Here is an 18,858-nt window from a genome sequence, read left to right on the forward strand (position 1 = left end):
CTGCAAGTCCAGTTGTCACTTGTTCACTTGTCGTCCAAGTCACTTGTCGAACCATTTAAATCGGTTCTGTCCGGCTTCATATTAATTTTAGGAAGCTTCGAAATATTTATTGCTAAGAAATGTCGATCAATTAATCCCTCAGTTTCCACGTTTTGTCCAACGGAGTGAACTCTGGAATCCGTTCGGGTTGGTTTGTACATCATGGCGATATATTAGTTTTGTTAGTGACTGTGTTTTATATGAATTTGTATTTTGTACGTATTGTGAAACACTTGAAGAATCGTGTATCCCGTTGTTTGAGAAGACAGTGTAATGGAAATTCATCTTCACTTCTGTTTGTGTAGTAATTTGATTTGCTTTTTTTTCTGTTAAATTATACAAACAACATTGCTAGTTACCCGGTATCGAGCATTTGTTTTCACTTCACTCATTTTAACGCATTTCATAAGGCCCGGGCCCAGTGCCGCGCGAAAATTTGAAATTGCTTCAAAACATAATTTTAATATGAAAAGTATTTTGTTAATCCAAGTATCCTTACACTTTCCCAAATCAAGCTGGTTGCTATAGCAATCAATGTTATGTAATGGGGAAATCTGTTCAGTTGTTTTTGTCCAACGTAAATGCACTTAGTAATGTTGATCATATTCCATAAAGCCTGTCTCATAGTAAATTCAGCCAAAGAAAGCGCGCTACTGTGACGCCTCTAGTGGCGCCAGCCGGCAATTAAAATTTGTAGTAGTATTATAGCTACTAGTAAAAATCATTTTGTTAAAATTGTGTAGCAAAGTTCGGATACTTTCCGACAAAACTACGCGCGTGTAACTAGTGCTAAGTTACACTTTATTCTAATAACGGTCGAGCCTCGGTGTACTCGTATTCGAGCGACTTAGTGTTGCTTTCGGAAGTAATTTCTTAAGTGTTTTCGTAATCGTAAGCGATTTAGTCAGTGGGCGCAAGTGCTTTTGCACGTTTGCTCTTCGCGATCGTTAAATTGCTCCTGATCTTCTTACGGTGGTCAGTGCTCATCGCAGGGCGGACCCCATGACCGCTAGGACCCCGTATCGTAGTCGTTACCCAACTACCCATTTGAATGCGATAAACTCGAGTTGAGCGGGATCTAGCCGGCTATCGGCAAATAATAGCCGGCAGCGACAACTCCCCGCGATAGCAGCGTCTTCGCGGGCTATTTCAGTGGTGAGCGCGCGAGCACCCCAGGGCCTTGAGTTACTTTTCCCCGCGGTGTATTTGTTTCTTTCACTCCGACGCTTGGCTGTGACGTCACAGCTGTGACGGGCTAGCCCGTGCGCCGAATAAATACGCTGAACGAAAATTATTTCCTTTTTTACAATTTATTTACCGATTTTTTGGTTGCTACACTACAGTTGAATTACGCGATCTTCGGCATCCAATGGTAAATCTGAAACGAAAAAAAGAAAACAATTGAATAAATAAATGTTTATCTGTAAAAATCGTCATTGAGTTGATATTATAAATTAACGCCAGCAGAGTTGTTATTGATTATTTACGATGTCAACTAAACACAGTTGATACACGAAACCACCTGTAGTATCGGATATTAACGATTTGTTAATTGATCTTTTCATACCATAACACTATTTTAATATTATTCAACATAAATTTCACGGACTTCATTATTTATGATGAAAACTGTTTACCCATGAAATGAAAGCAAGGTGTTAGCAAATTGGTGCTTTAAAATTTATAAAGCTTAACTTAGGGGTATGATCCTTATTACTATGATAGTAAATATAAGAAATAGCTTACCATATGATCTGCCCGTCCATCCGCTATGATGATGTTGAGGATCACCAAGTGGTGCTGTTGAAAGTACCAGACATTTGGTCATTCCCAAAATTTCAAACGCGCACCGATGAAGAAATTATCTAGAAAGTTTCGAATATATTAGTTACCAAAAAAAGTTTTACCCAATTCAATTTGTCTTATAGCATTTAACTTAAAGAAAAGAATAACATTTCAATAAATATCAATGCAATGCCTTTCCAATACTATCACGGCCCATTGATATTCCAACCATCTCAGATAAATTGTTTGTGGCAACTCTAATTGGTTTATTAAGTTTATAATATTTGATAAAGTTAATATCAATTAAAATAAAACAATATGCACCTTATTTGGAAACAAAACTTTAGGCTCTAAGTGGTTGGATCATATAATCAAAGGCGTGTGTGATGGTTGCAAAGTTATTATGAATTAGAGTGGATTAAGACAGTCATCCGTTTCTTAATCGTAGTTTAAACAAGCGATAAAATTATAGCTTACCCATAGATCTCCTCGTCACGTTCGTTTACTATATTTATCGTATCGTTCGAATCGTATGTGGTTTTGTCTATTAGGTCAAACATTCCAGGTACATCGTACATGAGTTGATGTAATACACGGTGGATGATCTAAATTTGAACGAAGAATAGCTTAGTTATGTTCCAAGATGCGTAGCACTATTTATTTAAGATAATATAAAAATATGAAATATAACTAACCTGATTGTTGCACGCAGCACATCAAGTAAAACTTATTCACACACGTTTAAAACATACGTTTTAAGTAAGTATGCCACCCTGTTAGCTGCCCGAAGAAATAACGTGTGAACGATGCCCAAGAGACCTAAAATGATTGAAAGTATATATAAGATAAGGTTTAGATTGATTCATCATATGTTTACGGGTTGTAATTGGACACGTAACCCTACAAATATCATGACCAACGTGATCATACCTGTTGATAACCTGATACAAGAAGAACCTAAAATGAAATTGAAATCATAGCAGTGTGTAAGTAACATTGACTTAACAAATCAAGATTATCGTTGATAAATAGCATAACATACCTCAACAAATATTTTCACAGCATCGCTTTTGTTGCGCCCAGTACTTTCGCTTTAATGCAGCATCACCTGTAATAATGAAAACGATATTTTAACCGAGAACTTTTCAAACATATTCATGCATTGTAAGAACACGTGTTGCAATGTTCATCTCGTCACCACTGCAGCACAATTCTCCGATTTAAACCAACAAGTGTTGTAGGTTTGATACATTTTTTCTAAAGCCGTGACAAAGGAAAAACCATTTGGTTGAACACCATCAAATAATGTGGTTCGATAATTTTTTTTCATTGCTCACCTTATTGCATAGTTGATCCTCCGACGCGTAGAACTGCTAGATTCACGAGCTGAATTAGCTTTATCGCCTTGTCACCAAACTCACAATACGGTGGATATCTTGTTTTCCTTTTCGTTTGAGAATGAGTACGTTCATTACGTTTAGTTGCCTGCAAGCACCATTCGAAAACATTCAGTTGAATTGTAAGAACACAATACACATAACAATAGCAACATTATGAAAACGAACAAACTTTCGCTTTACGACTCACCTGTATATTTCCGGAAGGTTCCGTTGTTAAATATCTAACGCTACGAGATCTATCGTGCGTATGTGTTGAACCGCTGGATGTACCAACGCAAAACGCTAGTAATATAGGAGATTTTGTACCGGCCATAAAGCTAGAAACACAGAAGACAATTGCAACGATGTAATGTTAGTGTATTTCAGTTAAGAAGACTTTCACTTCAAAGCTTACCCGATTGTTTCCGATGTTTCCTCTGCTAATCTGCTAACTAACAGGTCGATGCGCATGTCGATCTGACAACGAAACACACGATTTGGCTTCTTCGCAAAACTGTCCTTGTACATGTTAGCTGGACGGTGTGCTTTGATGCAATCAAAAAGGAAAAACCTCACGTTATACGCATATAAAATTCACGATGCTGTACGAACAGAAAAGAGTTTTTAAAAAAAGTCAACTACTTCAAATGAAACACAACACTTCACAGCTTACTTCATTGTTTACCTTTTCACTGCTAAGGTTCCATTGCAAGGAAACGCAGGCGCGCGTCGACCTGATGCAGTATCGTCCGACGGTAGAATGACGTCGCAAACTGGCCAGAATCGTATGTTGATCGGTTGAATGTTGATTGATGAAGCGAAATATTACCCTTTACCAGCTGAAATGTATAAATAATATGTAATTATCAGCGAAAAACTTTAGTGAACTTACCGTGCTGCTTTGTTTACTTCGATGTGTCAAAATCACTCTGCGTGTGAGATGCGCCGTACGAACGGGAAAAAACATCCGCACGCACATCGTCGCGCTCGTTCGATCGCACAAAAAGGACGCTCCTTTGCTATCGCGGCATCTGCGGCGGGCTATGTTCGAAAGCGGGATCGAAAATTTTGGCTAAGTCCGCGAGCGACGCGTCTCCGCCACTATCGCGGCATCTGCGGACGGCAATCATCGAGAGTGGCATCGCAAAAATCGGCTAAGTCCGAGAGAGCTGGTTTTTTTTGTATGGAGTTTTCTCCGGCCTGCTCAATTTTCAAATGGAACTCAATTCCGGGCTGGTTGGGTATCTTTCGGTTCCTACTTCGTTCCTTACCACGGGTTCCTAGTTCCTACTTGAACTTGCTATAAACTCGGGAGCTAGATTGCCCTCGCTAGCTATCTCCTTCGTATTCTGTCACTTCGCATGTGTCGCTGTTGTTTACTAATTCGAACGTGTTTACTTGCCGACAAGATGTGTACTATTTTTTTCGCTAAATTCCGCACAATTCAAATTGTGTGGTCAGAACAAATTGGATAAATTGAAAATGCCTTGAACTCATTAAAAACAAAACAAAAAAATTACCAGAATTTTTTGTATTATTACATTATAACATGCTTATAAGCTTATAAGCGCTACGTCGGTCCCGTGGGGCCGACAATGTTCTTTCCCGTAAGCCGGCGTCGATATGCTCGGACCGACAGAGCCAGTTAGGTAGACCAGCGTTTGTACGAATCGCTTTCAGAACGGAAAGCAGTGTAATTTGTGCAAGGCGGTTACCTTGTTAATAGTTTCTTTCCGCTTAAATCGACACAAAATTAGTACGAAGTGATCTGGTTCTATGCATGACACTTGCATAGCATACTTGCATGCAACTTGAGATTGCATGCAACATGAGATTGTACAACTTGTAAGCGCACTTTGCTAAATTTTATACATTACTAGCTGATCCGTTTGATGTTGTTAAAAATTGGTTCGAAGGTCGCATTACATTTCTTCTCCCATTCAACTTGGTAGATAGCGAATATTTCAAATCATTTACCAACATCTTAAACCAGAGATATTTAACACCAACTAGAAAAGCTCTAACCAATTCTTTGCTACCGTTAATGTATAAAGAAACTAGGGACAAAATAATCAACACATTAAAATTAACAACATCTATTGCTTTAACTACGGATGGATGGAGCAATTCAAATAATACTCCCTTTATAACTGTGACGGCACATTTCATAGACGAGGAATGCAAGTTAGTTTCCTTACTTTTACGTAGGCTGCCTTTTAAGTTTCGGGATTTGAAAAAACTGGTGATGCAATCTACCAACTAAGAATTTTATCGTAAAGTTTGACGTTTTTGAGGTTATACATGCTCAGAACGTTTTGACATACGAGCGCTATTTGTGTTGTTAAAAAAAGGTTCAATGTCCGCCAAATTGTGGAATTTGGTGGTGGACATTTTCGTGCGACTATTTTTTGCAACTTTCGACGTGAATTGACAGAGCAGTAGTGCATGAATGAACTTTATTCAACTTTTGGTGATGAAGCTCCATCAATGATCAGTATTTATCGATGGTTTGGAAAATAAAAACGTGGTAGGAGTTCACTCCAAGATTAATTTCGTGAAGGTCGTCCAAAATCAGTTGTCGTTCCGAAAACAATTGATGCTGTGCGGGAACGGATATTGCAAGATCGTCATGTGACTTTTTGTGAGATAGAGACAACCTTTGGTATTACTGGGACCAGTATATACTTAATATTGCAGGAGCATTTAACTGTCAAAAAATATAGCTGATGTTGGATTCCACAAAATTTGTCAATCTCTCAAAAAAAGACTCGTGTCGATTGGTCGGAAGAAATGCTCGAAAAATACGATTGCGGTGCTTCAAAACTCGTCTTTAATATCGTGACAGGGAATGAGTCGTGGATTTACGCGAATGAGCCCGTAACTAAACTGCAATCGACTGTATGGGTGTTTCAAGATGAGACGAATCCAACCAAAGTTATTCACGCACGATGCACTTCTAAGCAAATGGTCGCATGTTTTTTCGGAAAAACTGGATGTATCGCAACCAAACCTCTAGAACTACGCAGAACAGTCTATTCTGAGTGGTACACAACAATTTGTTTGCCAGTTGTCTTCCAAGAAATTAGGAAATTCAACCGCTGTCGACGGATTACCCGTCACCACGACAATGCGAGCTCTCACACATCGGCTCAAACAACTGCATTTTTGAGTACTCAAAACATCGATTTGATGAGTCATCCGCCATATAGTCCTGGATCTAGCATCAAATGACTTCTTTTAATTCCCGTACGTAAACTGAGATTTCAACGTTTTTCAACACCTGAAGAAGCGAAGATCTCTCAAAAAAGAATCGTGTCGATTGAAACATTAAACATTTTTTCAACAACACAAATAGCGCTCGTATGTAAAAACGTTCTGAGTATGTACAACCTCAAAAATGTCAAACTTTACGATAAAATTGTTAATTAACAGATTGCATCAACAGTTCTTCCAATTCCCGAAACATAAAAGGCAACCCTCGTAGATTGCTCTGATTTAGAAGGCAATCACACCGGTGCTCATTCGGCGAACTGTATTGAAACCACATTAAAAAAATTCGAAATTGACGAAAAGATAATTAGTATTACAACGGATAACGCGCGCAACATAAAACTTGCCGCATCTATTTTAGAACGGAAACACTTCCCATGTTTCCCTCATACACTTATTTTGTGGTAAAACAAGCCATTAAAGTAAGTATTAATGATTTAGTAGAAGAAGTAAAACAGATGGTTACTCATTTAAAAAAAAGTTGCCTGGCAACGCAAGACTTTACGAAGTCCAAAAAAGTTTAAATATGGAGGAACTGAAACTTAAACAGGATGTACCAACTCGTTGGAATTCTAGTTAGACTATGCTGGAAAGGTTTCTGAAAAATAGAATTACGTTAGGAGTTTGTATAGACACGTTAAAACTGAAATGTAGTTTAAAAAACGATGATTGGGAAACAATGACCCAAGCTATTACAATTTAAAAATACTAGGTATAACGGCCCGGTTACACGGGCCCATGTTGATGATAGAATTTGCATTAGAATCTAGTAAAATTGTGGTAAATTGAGTTTCTCAAAGCTTCAGCCCAGTTAGAAGATTGAACCTGTATCAAACTGTGAGATGCCAAATTCAAATTCCCAGTTATTCTGATATGATAATGGCTCACTGGCTGCAGTATGGCATTCTCATGGCTGAATGGTAATGAAAAGTTTATCGGACCAAACAGAAGAATTGTTGATTACTGAAGACTTTACCTGAGGAATGTGTTTTACATTGTCCGGATAGAATAATTTCCTGATTATCATAATGCCAAATTCAGCCAAAGAAAAATAACAGGGCCAATACCAAAATAACAGGAAAAATGTGGCCAACTTTAGAATCACGCAAGAAATATGATTTTCTCCTGTGATTTTCTGAATCCCGTTGATAATCAAATGGTCAAGCCATAGGGACTGAATGGCTGAAGCTGTGCAATTGTGCTCTTCTCACCATCTTAATTTAAAAACCGTTAAATTTAAAAATACAATGCAATAGGTATAGTCTCCGGTGAATTACCATACAAAGACGTACATTTTGCACCATTTTAAGTGCATCGCCTTGTTCAAGTAAGGACATCAGCCGGAAAATATCACACATATCAATCATTTCAAACACTACTTTTTTCGAGTGCTCGTTTTATGAATTTTGCTATCAAAGTATCCTTTCGTTTTCTCAAGCGAGCTGATTGCCATGGTGATCAAAGTACAGAGAAACGTAGACGATAGGCTCTGTAAGCAGACAGCCGTAGACTTTGTAAGTTAATAGGTACGGTCACACGAGACGAACCTTTGATGGCGAACCTTTCGCACACTATTACAAACGAATGCCAAAAAAAGATCTCGAACCTTTTAGCGTTCACACGTAACGAATCTTTGATGTAGTTTCATTGATAGTTGGTAAGAATAAATCAAAGTAAGCATTGTAAACAAATGGGGAAATCGAACGGAACGTCAAAAAGGTTCGCGGCAAAGGTTCGTGCTATCCACCAAAATCGGTGAACCTTTTCTGCTCGAAAAAGGTTCGCGAACTCTGCTCGATTCACTAACACATTCAAGAAAAGGTTCGACCGTACCTAATGCTTAAGGTTCCGCAAAATTGGCTGTGGATTGTTTAGGAAATTTTCTAATTGTGTTTTTTAGAGGCGCGTGTGTGTTTTCGTGTGATAGACGGTTCAGAAATGTGTGTTTTGGGAACTGACCTGTAGTGCGTTTTTGTAAGAAATTTTTTGTGATTGTGTTTTTGTTTCGGTGGTAGTGTTTTGTGTCGAAAACTGTGATATATGTGCTTGTCTTTAATTGTTTTTTATATTATTTGTGTTTGAACCTCTCGAAGAATTGTTCGTGCATTTCCGGTATTAGAAAATACACAGCAAAAGTGATTTAATTAAGCTGAGCCACCTTGGTTGCGATCGGCCAGTCGACGAGAGCAGACGTGCTTTTGGATGCTCCGCAGCTAACAAGTGGGAACTTGCGTGTGTGTGTGCGTGTGAGTGTGAGCACTGGTGGAGTGATCTACAGAAGGTGCAGAGCGAGAGCAACGTATACCGGCAAGTGACAGTAGCGCATTGGGACAAGAGAGTAGAGATTTGGGACGAGACGACGGGAGGCCGAGATACGGAGGTACCTAACGGTAAAGTAACGGTGAAATAACGGCTTTTGACTCCTGTGTAGCAGCGTGGGCCAGAGCGCGTCGGTGCGGGTGAGCTTGGTACCACGAACCAGAAGATGCGAGCTTCGACCCGTTTGGCCGAAAAGCGACAGGGGACAGCAGCAGAAGCAGCAGCAGCAACAGCAGCATCCGGACCAGCAGCAGCAGCAACCGGAGCAGCAGCAGCAGCATCCGGACCAGCAGCAGCAGCATCCGGAGCAGCAGACGGCCCCCAAGCGCGGCCAACATGCCTGGCAGCTGGTTGAAAACCGAAAAAATGGAAGTGCTAAAAACAAAGGGGAGAAAATAAAGGTTCCCCGCGTTCACGCTAGACCAGATGCCATCCTGGTCAAGATCGCCGAAGGAAGAAGCTACAAGGAGGTGCTAACAGCCCTTCGCACTGACCCCAGGCTAAAACAGGTAGGAGAGGCCAGCAAGCGAGTTCGGCGGACGGGCGAGCACATGCTAGTGGAACTGACCAGGGAGAGCTCGAGGGACTCCACGGTATTGGCGGAGAGAATGGAAGCTTCGCTTGAGGGAAAGGCGACTGTGACCACCCTTAGACAAACCGTCACGGTCGTAATCCGCAACGTAGACGAGGTGGCAACGCGTGAGGAGATCCGCGATGCACTCGAAGAGCAACAGCGCGTCAACATCAGCGCGTCGGCGGTTCGTTTGGGAGCGGTACACCGGGGTCTTCGCAAGGCGTTTATCCGGGTGGCAGCAACCGAGGCGACCACCTTACTAGAGAAAAGGCTGCGTATCGGATGGACGTCCTGCACGATAGCAGAGAACACCGAGTCCAAGAAGTGCTTTAGATGCTTCCACAGTGGACACATCCAACGTCACTGCGAAGGACCGGACCGCTCGGGTCTTTGCATGATCTGTGGCAACGAGGGTCACAAAGCAGCCCAGTGCTCGAGCGAGCGTCGCTGCTTGGATTGCGGGGTCGAGTCGGGATCGGATCATGTTACCGGCCACGTTCGATGCCCTAAGCGCTCCAGTTTCAACAAAAAACGAGTATGAAACACCTGCAGATTAATATCAACCATTGCCAAGCCGCCCAGCAACTAATTTATCAGACGGCTCTGCAGAAAAACTGTGAGGTTATATTAGTGTCGGATCCATACAAAGTCCCGCGCGAAAATGCCAACTGGGTGGTTGATGTGGGTGACAGAGCTGCAATCCTCGTACTGGGAAGATACCCAGTCCAAGAAGTAATATCCACACAACACCAAGGATGCGCTGCAGCAGTGATAAACGGCACTCTCTACGTGAGTTGCTACGCACCACCCAGTTTTTCTCCGGAGGATTATGAGGCCTTGATTGCTCACGTTGAGGCGTTGGTCGTCGGGCGCAGCAGGGTAGTAGTTGCGGGTGACTTCAACGCATGGTCCACCAGCTGAGGAAGCAGAGCAACCAATAGAAGAGGAGAAAAGCTAGAAGAGGCAATGGAGAGTGCGGGGATGCTGTTGCTGAATGTCGGAACTAGTCCCACCTTCAGCAGGAACGGAGGGGAGTCGGTAATCGATGTAACCTTTTGCAGTCCATCCATGATACGCGGGGCAAAATGGGAAGTTGGAGACGACCACATGCAGAGTGACCACTTCCCAGTGTTCTTCGAAGTGGGAATGATTTCCAACAATGGACAGCGACGACCGCAGCACCTAACAAGAGAACGCTCACTACTGCCAGCTAGGGCATGGAAAACCACCTTCTTCGAAAAGGAAGTCTTTGCAGAGGCACTACATGCAGAGGACATCTACGGCCAGGACCTGCGGGCAGAGCAATTAACCAGAGCGGTATCTAATGCCTGTGACGCGACCATGCCACGTCGCTCTACGGCAAGGGGTCCCAGGAAGGCTTTTTGGTGGAACGAGGACCTAGACAACAAAAGGGACCGTTGCAACAGAGCTCGCAGGGTACTAAAAAGAGCTGGAACTCTCGATCGGATGGACCCCAGGTTGGTGGAATACCGGACAGCAAAGAAGGAGCTAGCGATAGCAATCGAGGCGACCAGACAACAATGCTTCGAAGAACTATGCGCAGAGGCCGATGTAAACCCGTGGGGATCTGCCTATCAGGTCGTAATGCGTCGGATGAGATGCCCACGAACTGCTCCAGAGAGGTGTCCCGAAAAACTCCGCCGGATAGTGGACACACTCTTTCCACATCATCAACAGCAAACATGGCCGCTCCCTCGACTGGAACCGGTCGCTGAGGTGGCGGAGATTCCTACAATCACGGAACAGGAACTCTTGTCGATCGTAGACCGATGGGTGTCGCGCAAGGCGCCGGGACTCGACGGCATCCCAAATGTTGCTGCAGCTGAGACAGTACGATCCCAACCGGCAGCGGTGAGAGCTATGCTTCAAAAATACCTGGAAGAGGGTCGGTTTCCGGACATTTGGAAACAGCAAAGGTTGGTTCTCATACCAAAAGCAGGCAAACCACCGAACGACCCAAGCGCATATAGACCAATATGTTTGCTGGACGCGTTCGGAAAGCTCTACGAACGAGTTATCACCAACAGGCTCACGGAGTATTCGGAAGGGGCGAACGGACTGTCGGGACTGCAGTACGGGTTTCGTCGAAAGCGTTCCACAATCGACGCCATCCGTTACGTCATCGAACAGGCGAGACCACACCGCAATCGGTACCGGTATGGCGGACGCTTCTTTGGGCTTATAACTCTGGACGTACGAAACGCCTTTAATAGCGCCAGCTGGGAAGCGATAGCCTCGGCGTTGAGGAGATTGCAAGTCCCCGGCTACCTCTACAGAGTCATCGGAGACTACTTCTCCAACAGGCTCCTCCTCTATGAGACCAACGAGGGAGTAGAGAGACGCGGCATCACGGCGGGGGTTCCACAGGGTTCTGTCTTAGGACCAATACTGTGGAATATAATGTATGATGGCGTTCTTCGGCTGGACCTTCCTCAAGGTTGCGGCATCGTGGGTTTTGCGGACGACATAGTACTTACGGTCGTAGCAGATAACATCCCGATGCTAAACACTACGGCAGAAGTGGCAGTCCATGCAATACAACAGTGGATGTCAAGTGTAAAGCTTCGATTGGCGCTACAAAAGACGGAGCTCCTGGTCTTCCACAGCCAGCACAGGAGCTTGCATGAGCTGGCCAAAATATCCGTCGAGGGTGTTGATGTCCTAGAGCAGCCTGCGATTCGGTATCTTGGAGTTACCTTGGACACCAAGATAACGTTCAAACAACATCTAGAAACCGCAGCAAAGAAAGCAACCTCGGCCTTCCAGTCTCTCAACAGAATCATCAGCAGCAGATGAGCCCCACGCAGCAGCATTAAGAGAATCCTGGTCAGCGTGGTAGAGAGTATCATCCGATACGGCGCCCCGGTGTGGCAAGAATGCTTAAGATACGACTCGTACCGAGCAATACTGCAGAGAGCGCACAAGCCTGCGGTAAACAAGGTCGCGTGTGCCTTCAGCAACGTTTCTTACGAGGCAGCATGCGTCATTGCGGGGGTGGTGCCAATACATCTGGTAATCCGCGAGGATGCCCGTTGCTACGAACTGCGGAACAGCGGGAGAGATCCGAAGGAAGTTCGGAGAGAAATGAAGGCGGAGACGATGATACTCTGGCAGGAACAATGGGAGGCTGCCGGGCACGGACATCATACCCGCGAATGCATCCCAGATATCTCCAGATGGACAACAAGGAAGCACGGAGAGATCAACCGACACCTAACGCAGGTGCTGACGGGGTTTGGTTTTCTCCGCGCCTACCAACACCGGGTCGATAACGCTGAGTCACCAACATGCCCAGCATGCCCAGCAGAACAAGAGACAGCAGACCACGTGCTTCGCATCTGCCCTCGGTTCAACGCGGAAAGACGACCTCTCCAACGGCCCGATGGATCATATCCAACACTACGAGAATTATGCGACGACATGTGTGCGAGTGAGGATGTGTGGCAGGCAGCCTGCTCCACCAGTAAAAGCATTATGACGAATCTACAGCGGATGTGGAACTACGAAAGCCCCATGCCAGCCAGGAGACGACAGCGACAACGATAAAGAGATGCACGTTAAAACGAGCCATGATGCCATGCATCACCCAAGGCGAGATGTACCAACATCACCCCCACCCATGCCATATCAGTTAAGACGGGATCTGGGTGGAGCCAGGGTTTAGAGGCCGGGGTTAGGTTTTAGTCCGTAGAAATCAGACACTCCCCACCTGTCGTGCCAGGTGGGCGCCTTTTGAAGGTTTCCTCCCAGAAAACCAAAAAAAAAAAAAAAAAAAAAAAAGCTGAGCCACCTTGCCCGCGCCCTTTGAACACGGATTAGGTGCACATTTTTGTTTTTACCATGTTGAACAATTAATTATCAATCAAGTGTTCCCTTAATACATCTGATCAACCGAACACATAGTGCCCGGGAACGGAATTTTACAACATTTAGAACCATTTTGCAAAACCAGTTTTCCTTTTTTCCAATCGAGTTGGTTTCCCCAGGTCAACTGTGATTGCTATAGTGATCCTTCAGTTTTTCCCCAACGAAGCTGATTGCTATGGTGATCAATGCAATGCAATGGGATGAGCGTTTTGAGAATTTCCATAAAAAGATGAGGTGTTGCAACGATTTTAGTGCGTTACTTTATCCAAGTAGGAGCGTTATCCTTGGAGCGTGACGTTAAGGATTTTTTATAATAAGATTTTGATGAAGCTACGCAACATGCGTCTGCTGAAAAGGTTGCCACATTGTCCAAAATGGACCTTTTAATTCGTGTTTAAAAAAAAAATCAATGATTATAAGGAGAAAACAAAACTCATTCAAGAGCAAGTAAGTTTACTTATTACATCGCTAATTGAGGGCATATCAAGTAGATTTGAGTCGATAGAAGGAAGATACGTATGTCACTAAATCAATGATACTAGATCCTAGACTGAAAAAGAATTCGTTAGCAAATGAACCGGAACGTTTTGAAGAAGCCTACGAAGCAATCAAACATGAAATAACACCTCTATTTGAAAATACCACTACCCGAAGCCACACAACCACAACAGAAAGAAGTACCAGCAGACTCAATATTCTTCGATTTTTTATCGAATGTGAATTATACTGACGTAAATGTAAGCCCTCAGATAGCTGCAAAAAAGGAATTAGACAGTTATTTAAAATTAAACAATACTAGATTTAACGATGATCCGATTGCATGGTGGAAAACTGAAGGAAAACAATTCTCAAAATTAGATGATTTATTTTTAAGGCGATTTTGTATACCTGCAACATCCGCGCCCAGTGAGCGCGTAAAAGCAGGCAGTATATATACGAAGAAGCGCAACAGGTGCACCAAAACGGCTGCAAGAAATCTTATTCATAAAACGAATTTATTCAAGCATCAATTAACACGTTCTGTACCGCGTCACCCAAATATGGGTGAAGGCTATGTTTCCTGGGGGCCCGCATCACCCAAATATGGGTGACGCGTTTGCTTTGCGGCATTCGCAATCCTACGAACGATTGCAAAGCAGAATTTGCGTTTTTGGCCCGCAGGAAACTATACCGTTTTGTGCTTGGTACGGAACGTGTTAAATGCTGCTTTGTAAATAGAGATTAGCCTCACGGCCACGACAGCTGAAAAATAATTTTCAACCGAAAAAAACGGTTTTTTTTCGCTTCACTATCGTTTTCACGACGCTTACCGTGGCCGGGCTCTTTATGGTAGGGCACTCTCAACACTGTCTTTTATCTGAAGATTTTAGATGAAATTGATAATTCTTTGATTAATTTATCAAATAAACGTTCAATATTTGGTAGAATCGGTGATAATACGCACAACGGCAGAACAGTTTGCTTAGATTTGAGCTGTCAAAACATTTTCACCCTTTTTTCGCTACCATTTTCGTGGTCCATCCACAGATTTTGAAAAACTTTTTCGGCACTCACAGTCGCGAAAAAGTGAGTGCCGAAAAAGTTTTTCGCCTCTCGTGGCCGTGAGGCTAATGGAGGAAATTTCTTTCTTGTTATTTAATACCTAAACTTAGAAAACCATCAACTTCAGAGAGCAATCCCACTTCACCAGCAGTTGTTGCGGTACAGGAATCAATGGTAATTAGACCCATAATTACTATAGAAAACTTTGTAAGCCTTGATTTTCCTAGCTCTCATCAAGAGCAAATCAATTTTGATTGAAAATTTTGAAATTGATAGTAGAAGAAGAAGGATTCAAAGATTTCGTGAAGACTTTAAATCCTTCTTATAAGCTGCCCTGTAGAAAGAGGAAAGAGTGGTTCGTTGACGAGTGCAGGCGGGCACTATCCGAGAAGAACGCAGCGCGCGCCCGAATGCTGCAGCGCGAAACCCGTCAGGACGTGAAACACTACAAACGATTAAGAAGCGCCGCTTCGAGGAGTCGGATGAACAACTGATGCAGCAGCTGACTCAGTCGAGGGAAACTCGCCAGTTCTACAGGATGTTGAAGGAGACACAAGGCGGCTTCACGCCAAATGTCGCAATGTGTCGTGACGAGTAGGGCAACATTCTTACGGACGAGCGAGAGGTGATCGAAAGGTGGAAGTGCTACTTCAACGGACATCTGAACGGAGCGGAATTAGGGGAGTCCAGCAGCGGCGCAGGCAGAATTGAGCAGCACATTAGCCAGGAGGTAGATGACGATGTGCTCCCACCATCCTTGGACGAAGTCACTAGTGCCATCAAGCAGCTGAAACAGAACAAAGCAGCTGGCAGCGATGGGCTGGTGGCAGAACTATTCAAGATGGGTTTGGTAGAGCTTGCCGTCAGTATGCAACAGCTAATTGTGAAAATCTGGGAGCAGGAAAGGCTACCGGATGACTGGAAGCTGGGTGTCATCCACCCAGTGTACAAGAAGAGTGACAGAATGGACTGTGCCAACTTTCGAGCCATCACAGTTCTCAATGCTGCCTACAAAATCCTATCCCAGATACTCTTCTGCAGACTCGCGGCCCTTGCTACAGATTTCGTGGGAAGCTACCAAGCTGGGGTTGTTGGAGGCAAATCCACCACCGACCAGGTCTTCACTCAACGGCAAATCCTCCAGAAGTGCCGGGAGCACCAGATCCCGACGCACCACCTCTTCATCGACTTCAAAGCGGCCTACGATACCATAGACAGGAAGGAGCTATGGACGACCATGCGGCAATACAGCTTTCCCGAGAAGCTGGTACGTCTGCTGGAGACCACAATTTTTTTTTTTTTTTTGACGAGGGTTCACATTGGCGTGGCCCCGTGAGACAACAACCAACATTACTCCCTCCTCTTGTCTTTCGCCTTCCGTCACGCTATGCACATACACGGTAGAAGCAATGACGGAAGAGGCATCTGTCCTTAGGCTAAAATCTCAGTTTACGGACGCTGTGGCACGCAACTAACTCCTGAAGGGTGAAAGCGCGTGTTACTAAAGGTCTAACAGGTACTACCCTGACTACCAGGGGCTATTTCCCAAGCCTAAAGCAACGGACTCGGTGCAGTGCAACTTAAGCAGCTCAGAAGATCGATCCGACAGCTGACTTATCTGACACCACTACCTACTAAAAACCCGTAGATGGACTTGCTCTCAGGTTCATATACCATACGGATCGTCAGCCCGCAAAACTAGGCTCCTGCCTAGTCTACGTGCTGGGTTTCCGGTACATGACACCTCTGATCTGATGTTGTGATTGTTGGCCCGCAAAACCGAGCTCCTGCTCGGTCTACGTGCCGTCCACGTACTGCACCCGCTGGTGCTATCCTTTGGCCTGGCTGGTCTTGTGCCAGGCCCTTGGCGAGTCTATCGTTTGGCCTGGCTGATGTTCTGCCAGGGCCCTTGGCAAATCTAGTTTCTAGATTGACCTGGTCATAGTTAGATGGGTATCACCTTGGTGCGGCACTTCACCGGTGCATCCCTTACCAACCAGTCTCTGGTCGCCCTATAGCCAGACTTGCCTTCCTCCACACCACGAGCGACCCCAGCGATCTGCTTGCCGGTTAAAAGGGGATTTTCAAATTTGAATCACATTCTACACATCTGTAACCGGCCGCCCCTGGAAAGCAAATCAACAGTTCATTCGTAGCCAGGGTCACTCGCAGCTCGCGCATCAGTCTTGGTCCTGCGCCCCGGGGAGCGACAGAGCACATCGTGACCTCGACTTCTGCGACTTATGTCCTGAATCTTCCAGGAGAGTGAATCCCTTCCGAAACACTCCCTACGTCTTCACGGTCCAGTCCGCTGACATAGGGTCCGTCCATCCTAACCTCCGGAGAGGCTAAACAGACCAGAGGGCTAGATACCTAAAACCAGGATTAAAGGTACCTTACAAGGTACCCGATCCGTCTGCGGCACACTACCAAACCCCATCCCGGCAATTGAAACGCGCGCTATCAATCCCGGATGCAAGGCTGAGAGCTCACCACCTTCGGGAGTGTCACTCTGATAGTGCACGGGAGGTCGGGTAAACCTCCCACCCAGATCTCTGTTCGTCTTCCCCCCCCCCCCCCCCCCCCACCCGTCCCCCCCCCCGTCCCCCCAGCAAGGGGTTCCAGTGGCGCCACGAGGAGGCCAGTATTCCAGGCGTTCACGCCGTCTCACCGTTTGACCGGAATGACCCCGCAATAACTGCGAGCCCGCGGAGGGCCACAATGGAGGGGGTGCTGTGTAAGGTGAGGATTTCGAACATGCTGTCGAACATGACTCTCCTGCCTTCAATTCAACATCGCTCTGAAAGGTGTCATCAGGAGCGCGGGCTTCAACATCCGTGGCACGATTTTCACAAGCTCTCTCCAATTCCTCGGTTTCTCGGATGACATCGACATCATCGGGCGGAACACTAGGACGGTGTGCGAGGCGTACACCCGACTGAAAAGCGAGGCCGCAAGGATTGGATTGATGATCAATGCGACGAAAACAAAGTACCTGCTCGTCGGAGGCTCTGACAGTGACAGAGGGGAAGCAGTGTATCAGAGGACGGCGGCGAACTTGAGGTAGTAGAGGAGTTTTGCTACCTCGGCACTGTCATAACTCCGGACAACAACGTAAGCTGCGAAATCCGGAGGCGCATTGTTCAGGGGAATCGTGCCTACTATGGGCTCCACAAACTCCTGAGTTCCAGATGGCTTCTCCCACGCACTAAGTGTGCCATATACCGCACGCTGATCAGGCCGGTCTTCTCTATGGGCACGAATCTTGGACTCTGCTCACGGAGGACGCTAACGCTCTCGCAGTCTTCGAGCGGCGCGTGCTCCGGTCTATCTTTGGCGGCGTGTGTGAGCAGGGCGTGTGGAGGAGAAGGATGAACCACGAGTTAGCTGAGCTGTATGGCGAGCCGGACATCCTGACGGTGACGAAGGCCGGCAGGATTCGTTGGTTGGGGCATGTCATCAGGATGCCGGACTCATGCCCCACGAAGAAGGTGCTCACCAGCGACCCGCCCGGCACGAGACGACGAGGAGCTCAGCGAGCTCGGTGGATGGACCAAGTGGAGCAGAACCTGCGAGAAATCGGATGCGAGCGGGGTTGGAGGGCTGCAGCCATGGACCGAGCAACCTGGAAAACGATTGGTGACCAGGCCATGTCAGCACGACGTGCTCAACTATGAGCGGGCCAGAAAAGAAGAAGAAGAAGAAGAAGCTGCCCTGTAGGAAAACCTTAACAAACTCACTTACACCGATATTGTATAGTGAAACACTAAAAATAGTGGAAAGTGAAGTCCAGAAAGCAAAACTACAATAAAACGAGTTTTTATGCAGTCACCGCTCATTTTATAAATGAACACAGCAAATTATCGTCTTATTTGCTGCGATGTTCCGAATTTCCTGTAAGCCACACCGGTGAAAATATTGCAGAATGGCTGAGGAACGTCATGGTAGATTTTAAAATCGTCGTAGCAATAGTAACGGACAATGCTGCAAACATGAAGTCAGCCGTCCAGAGTCTTAACATCAGTCAGTTAAGTTGCTTTGCGCACACACTTAATTTAATAG

General features: G+C 45.1%; 1 protein-coding gene and 2 long non-coding RNA genes across 4 annotated transcripts; 1 reads left to right on the forward strand and 2 right to left on the reverse strand.

Annotated features, from left to right (window-relative positions):
• Positions 1-1,355: 1,355 nt before the first annotated feature.
• Positions 1,356-3,269, reverse strand: LOC131265922 (uncharacterized). Its single transcript, XR_009178330.1, has 7 exons — positions 3,162-3,269; positions 2,867-2,932; positions 2,755-2,781; positions 2,520-2,643; positions 2,302-2,429; positions 1,786-1,904; positions 1,356-1,417 (listed from the first exon to the last, which is right to left on the reverse strand). It is a non-coding gene; the product is annotated as an uncharacterized LOC131265922 (long non-coding RNA).
• A 146-nt stretch (positions 3,270-3,415) lies between these two features.
• Positions 3,416-4,037, reverse strand: LOC131265932 (uncharacterized). 2 transcript variants are annotated; one of them, XR_009178342.1, is made up of 3 exons: positions 3,889-4,037; positions 3,619-3,805; positions 3,416-3,541 (listed from the first exon to the last, which is right to left on the reverse strand). It is a non-coding gene; the product is annotated as an uncharacterized LOC131265932 (long non-coding RNA). The 2 variants fall into 2 exon arrangements; XR_009178343.1 differs by having other exon boundaries at positions 3,877-4,037.
• A 5,363-nt stretch (positions 4,038-9,400) lies between these two features.
• LOC131264547 (uncharacterized) lies at positions 9,401-9,907 on the forward strand. Its single transcript, XM_058266832.1, has one exon. It carries the CDS (start codon positions 9,401-9,403, stop codon positions 9,905-9,907), a length of 507 nt encoding a protein of 168 aa, XP_058122815.1.
• The last annotated feature ends 8,951 nt before the right edge of the window (positions 9,908-18,858 follow it).

Source organism: Anopheles coustani, chromosome 2 (assembly GCF_943734705.1).
Source record: "Anopheles coustani chromosome 2, idAnoCousDA_361_x.2, whole genome shotgun sequence".
In the NCBI taxonomy this organism is placed as follows: domain Eukaryota; kingdom Metazoa; phylum Arthropoda; class Insecta; order Diptera; family Culicidae; genus Anopheles; species Anopheles coustani.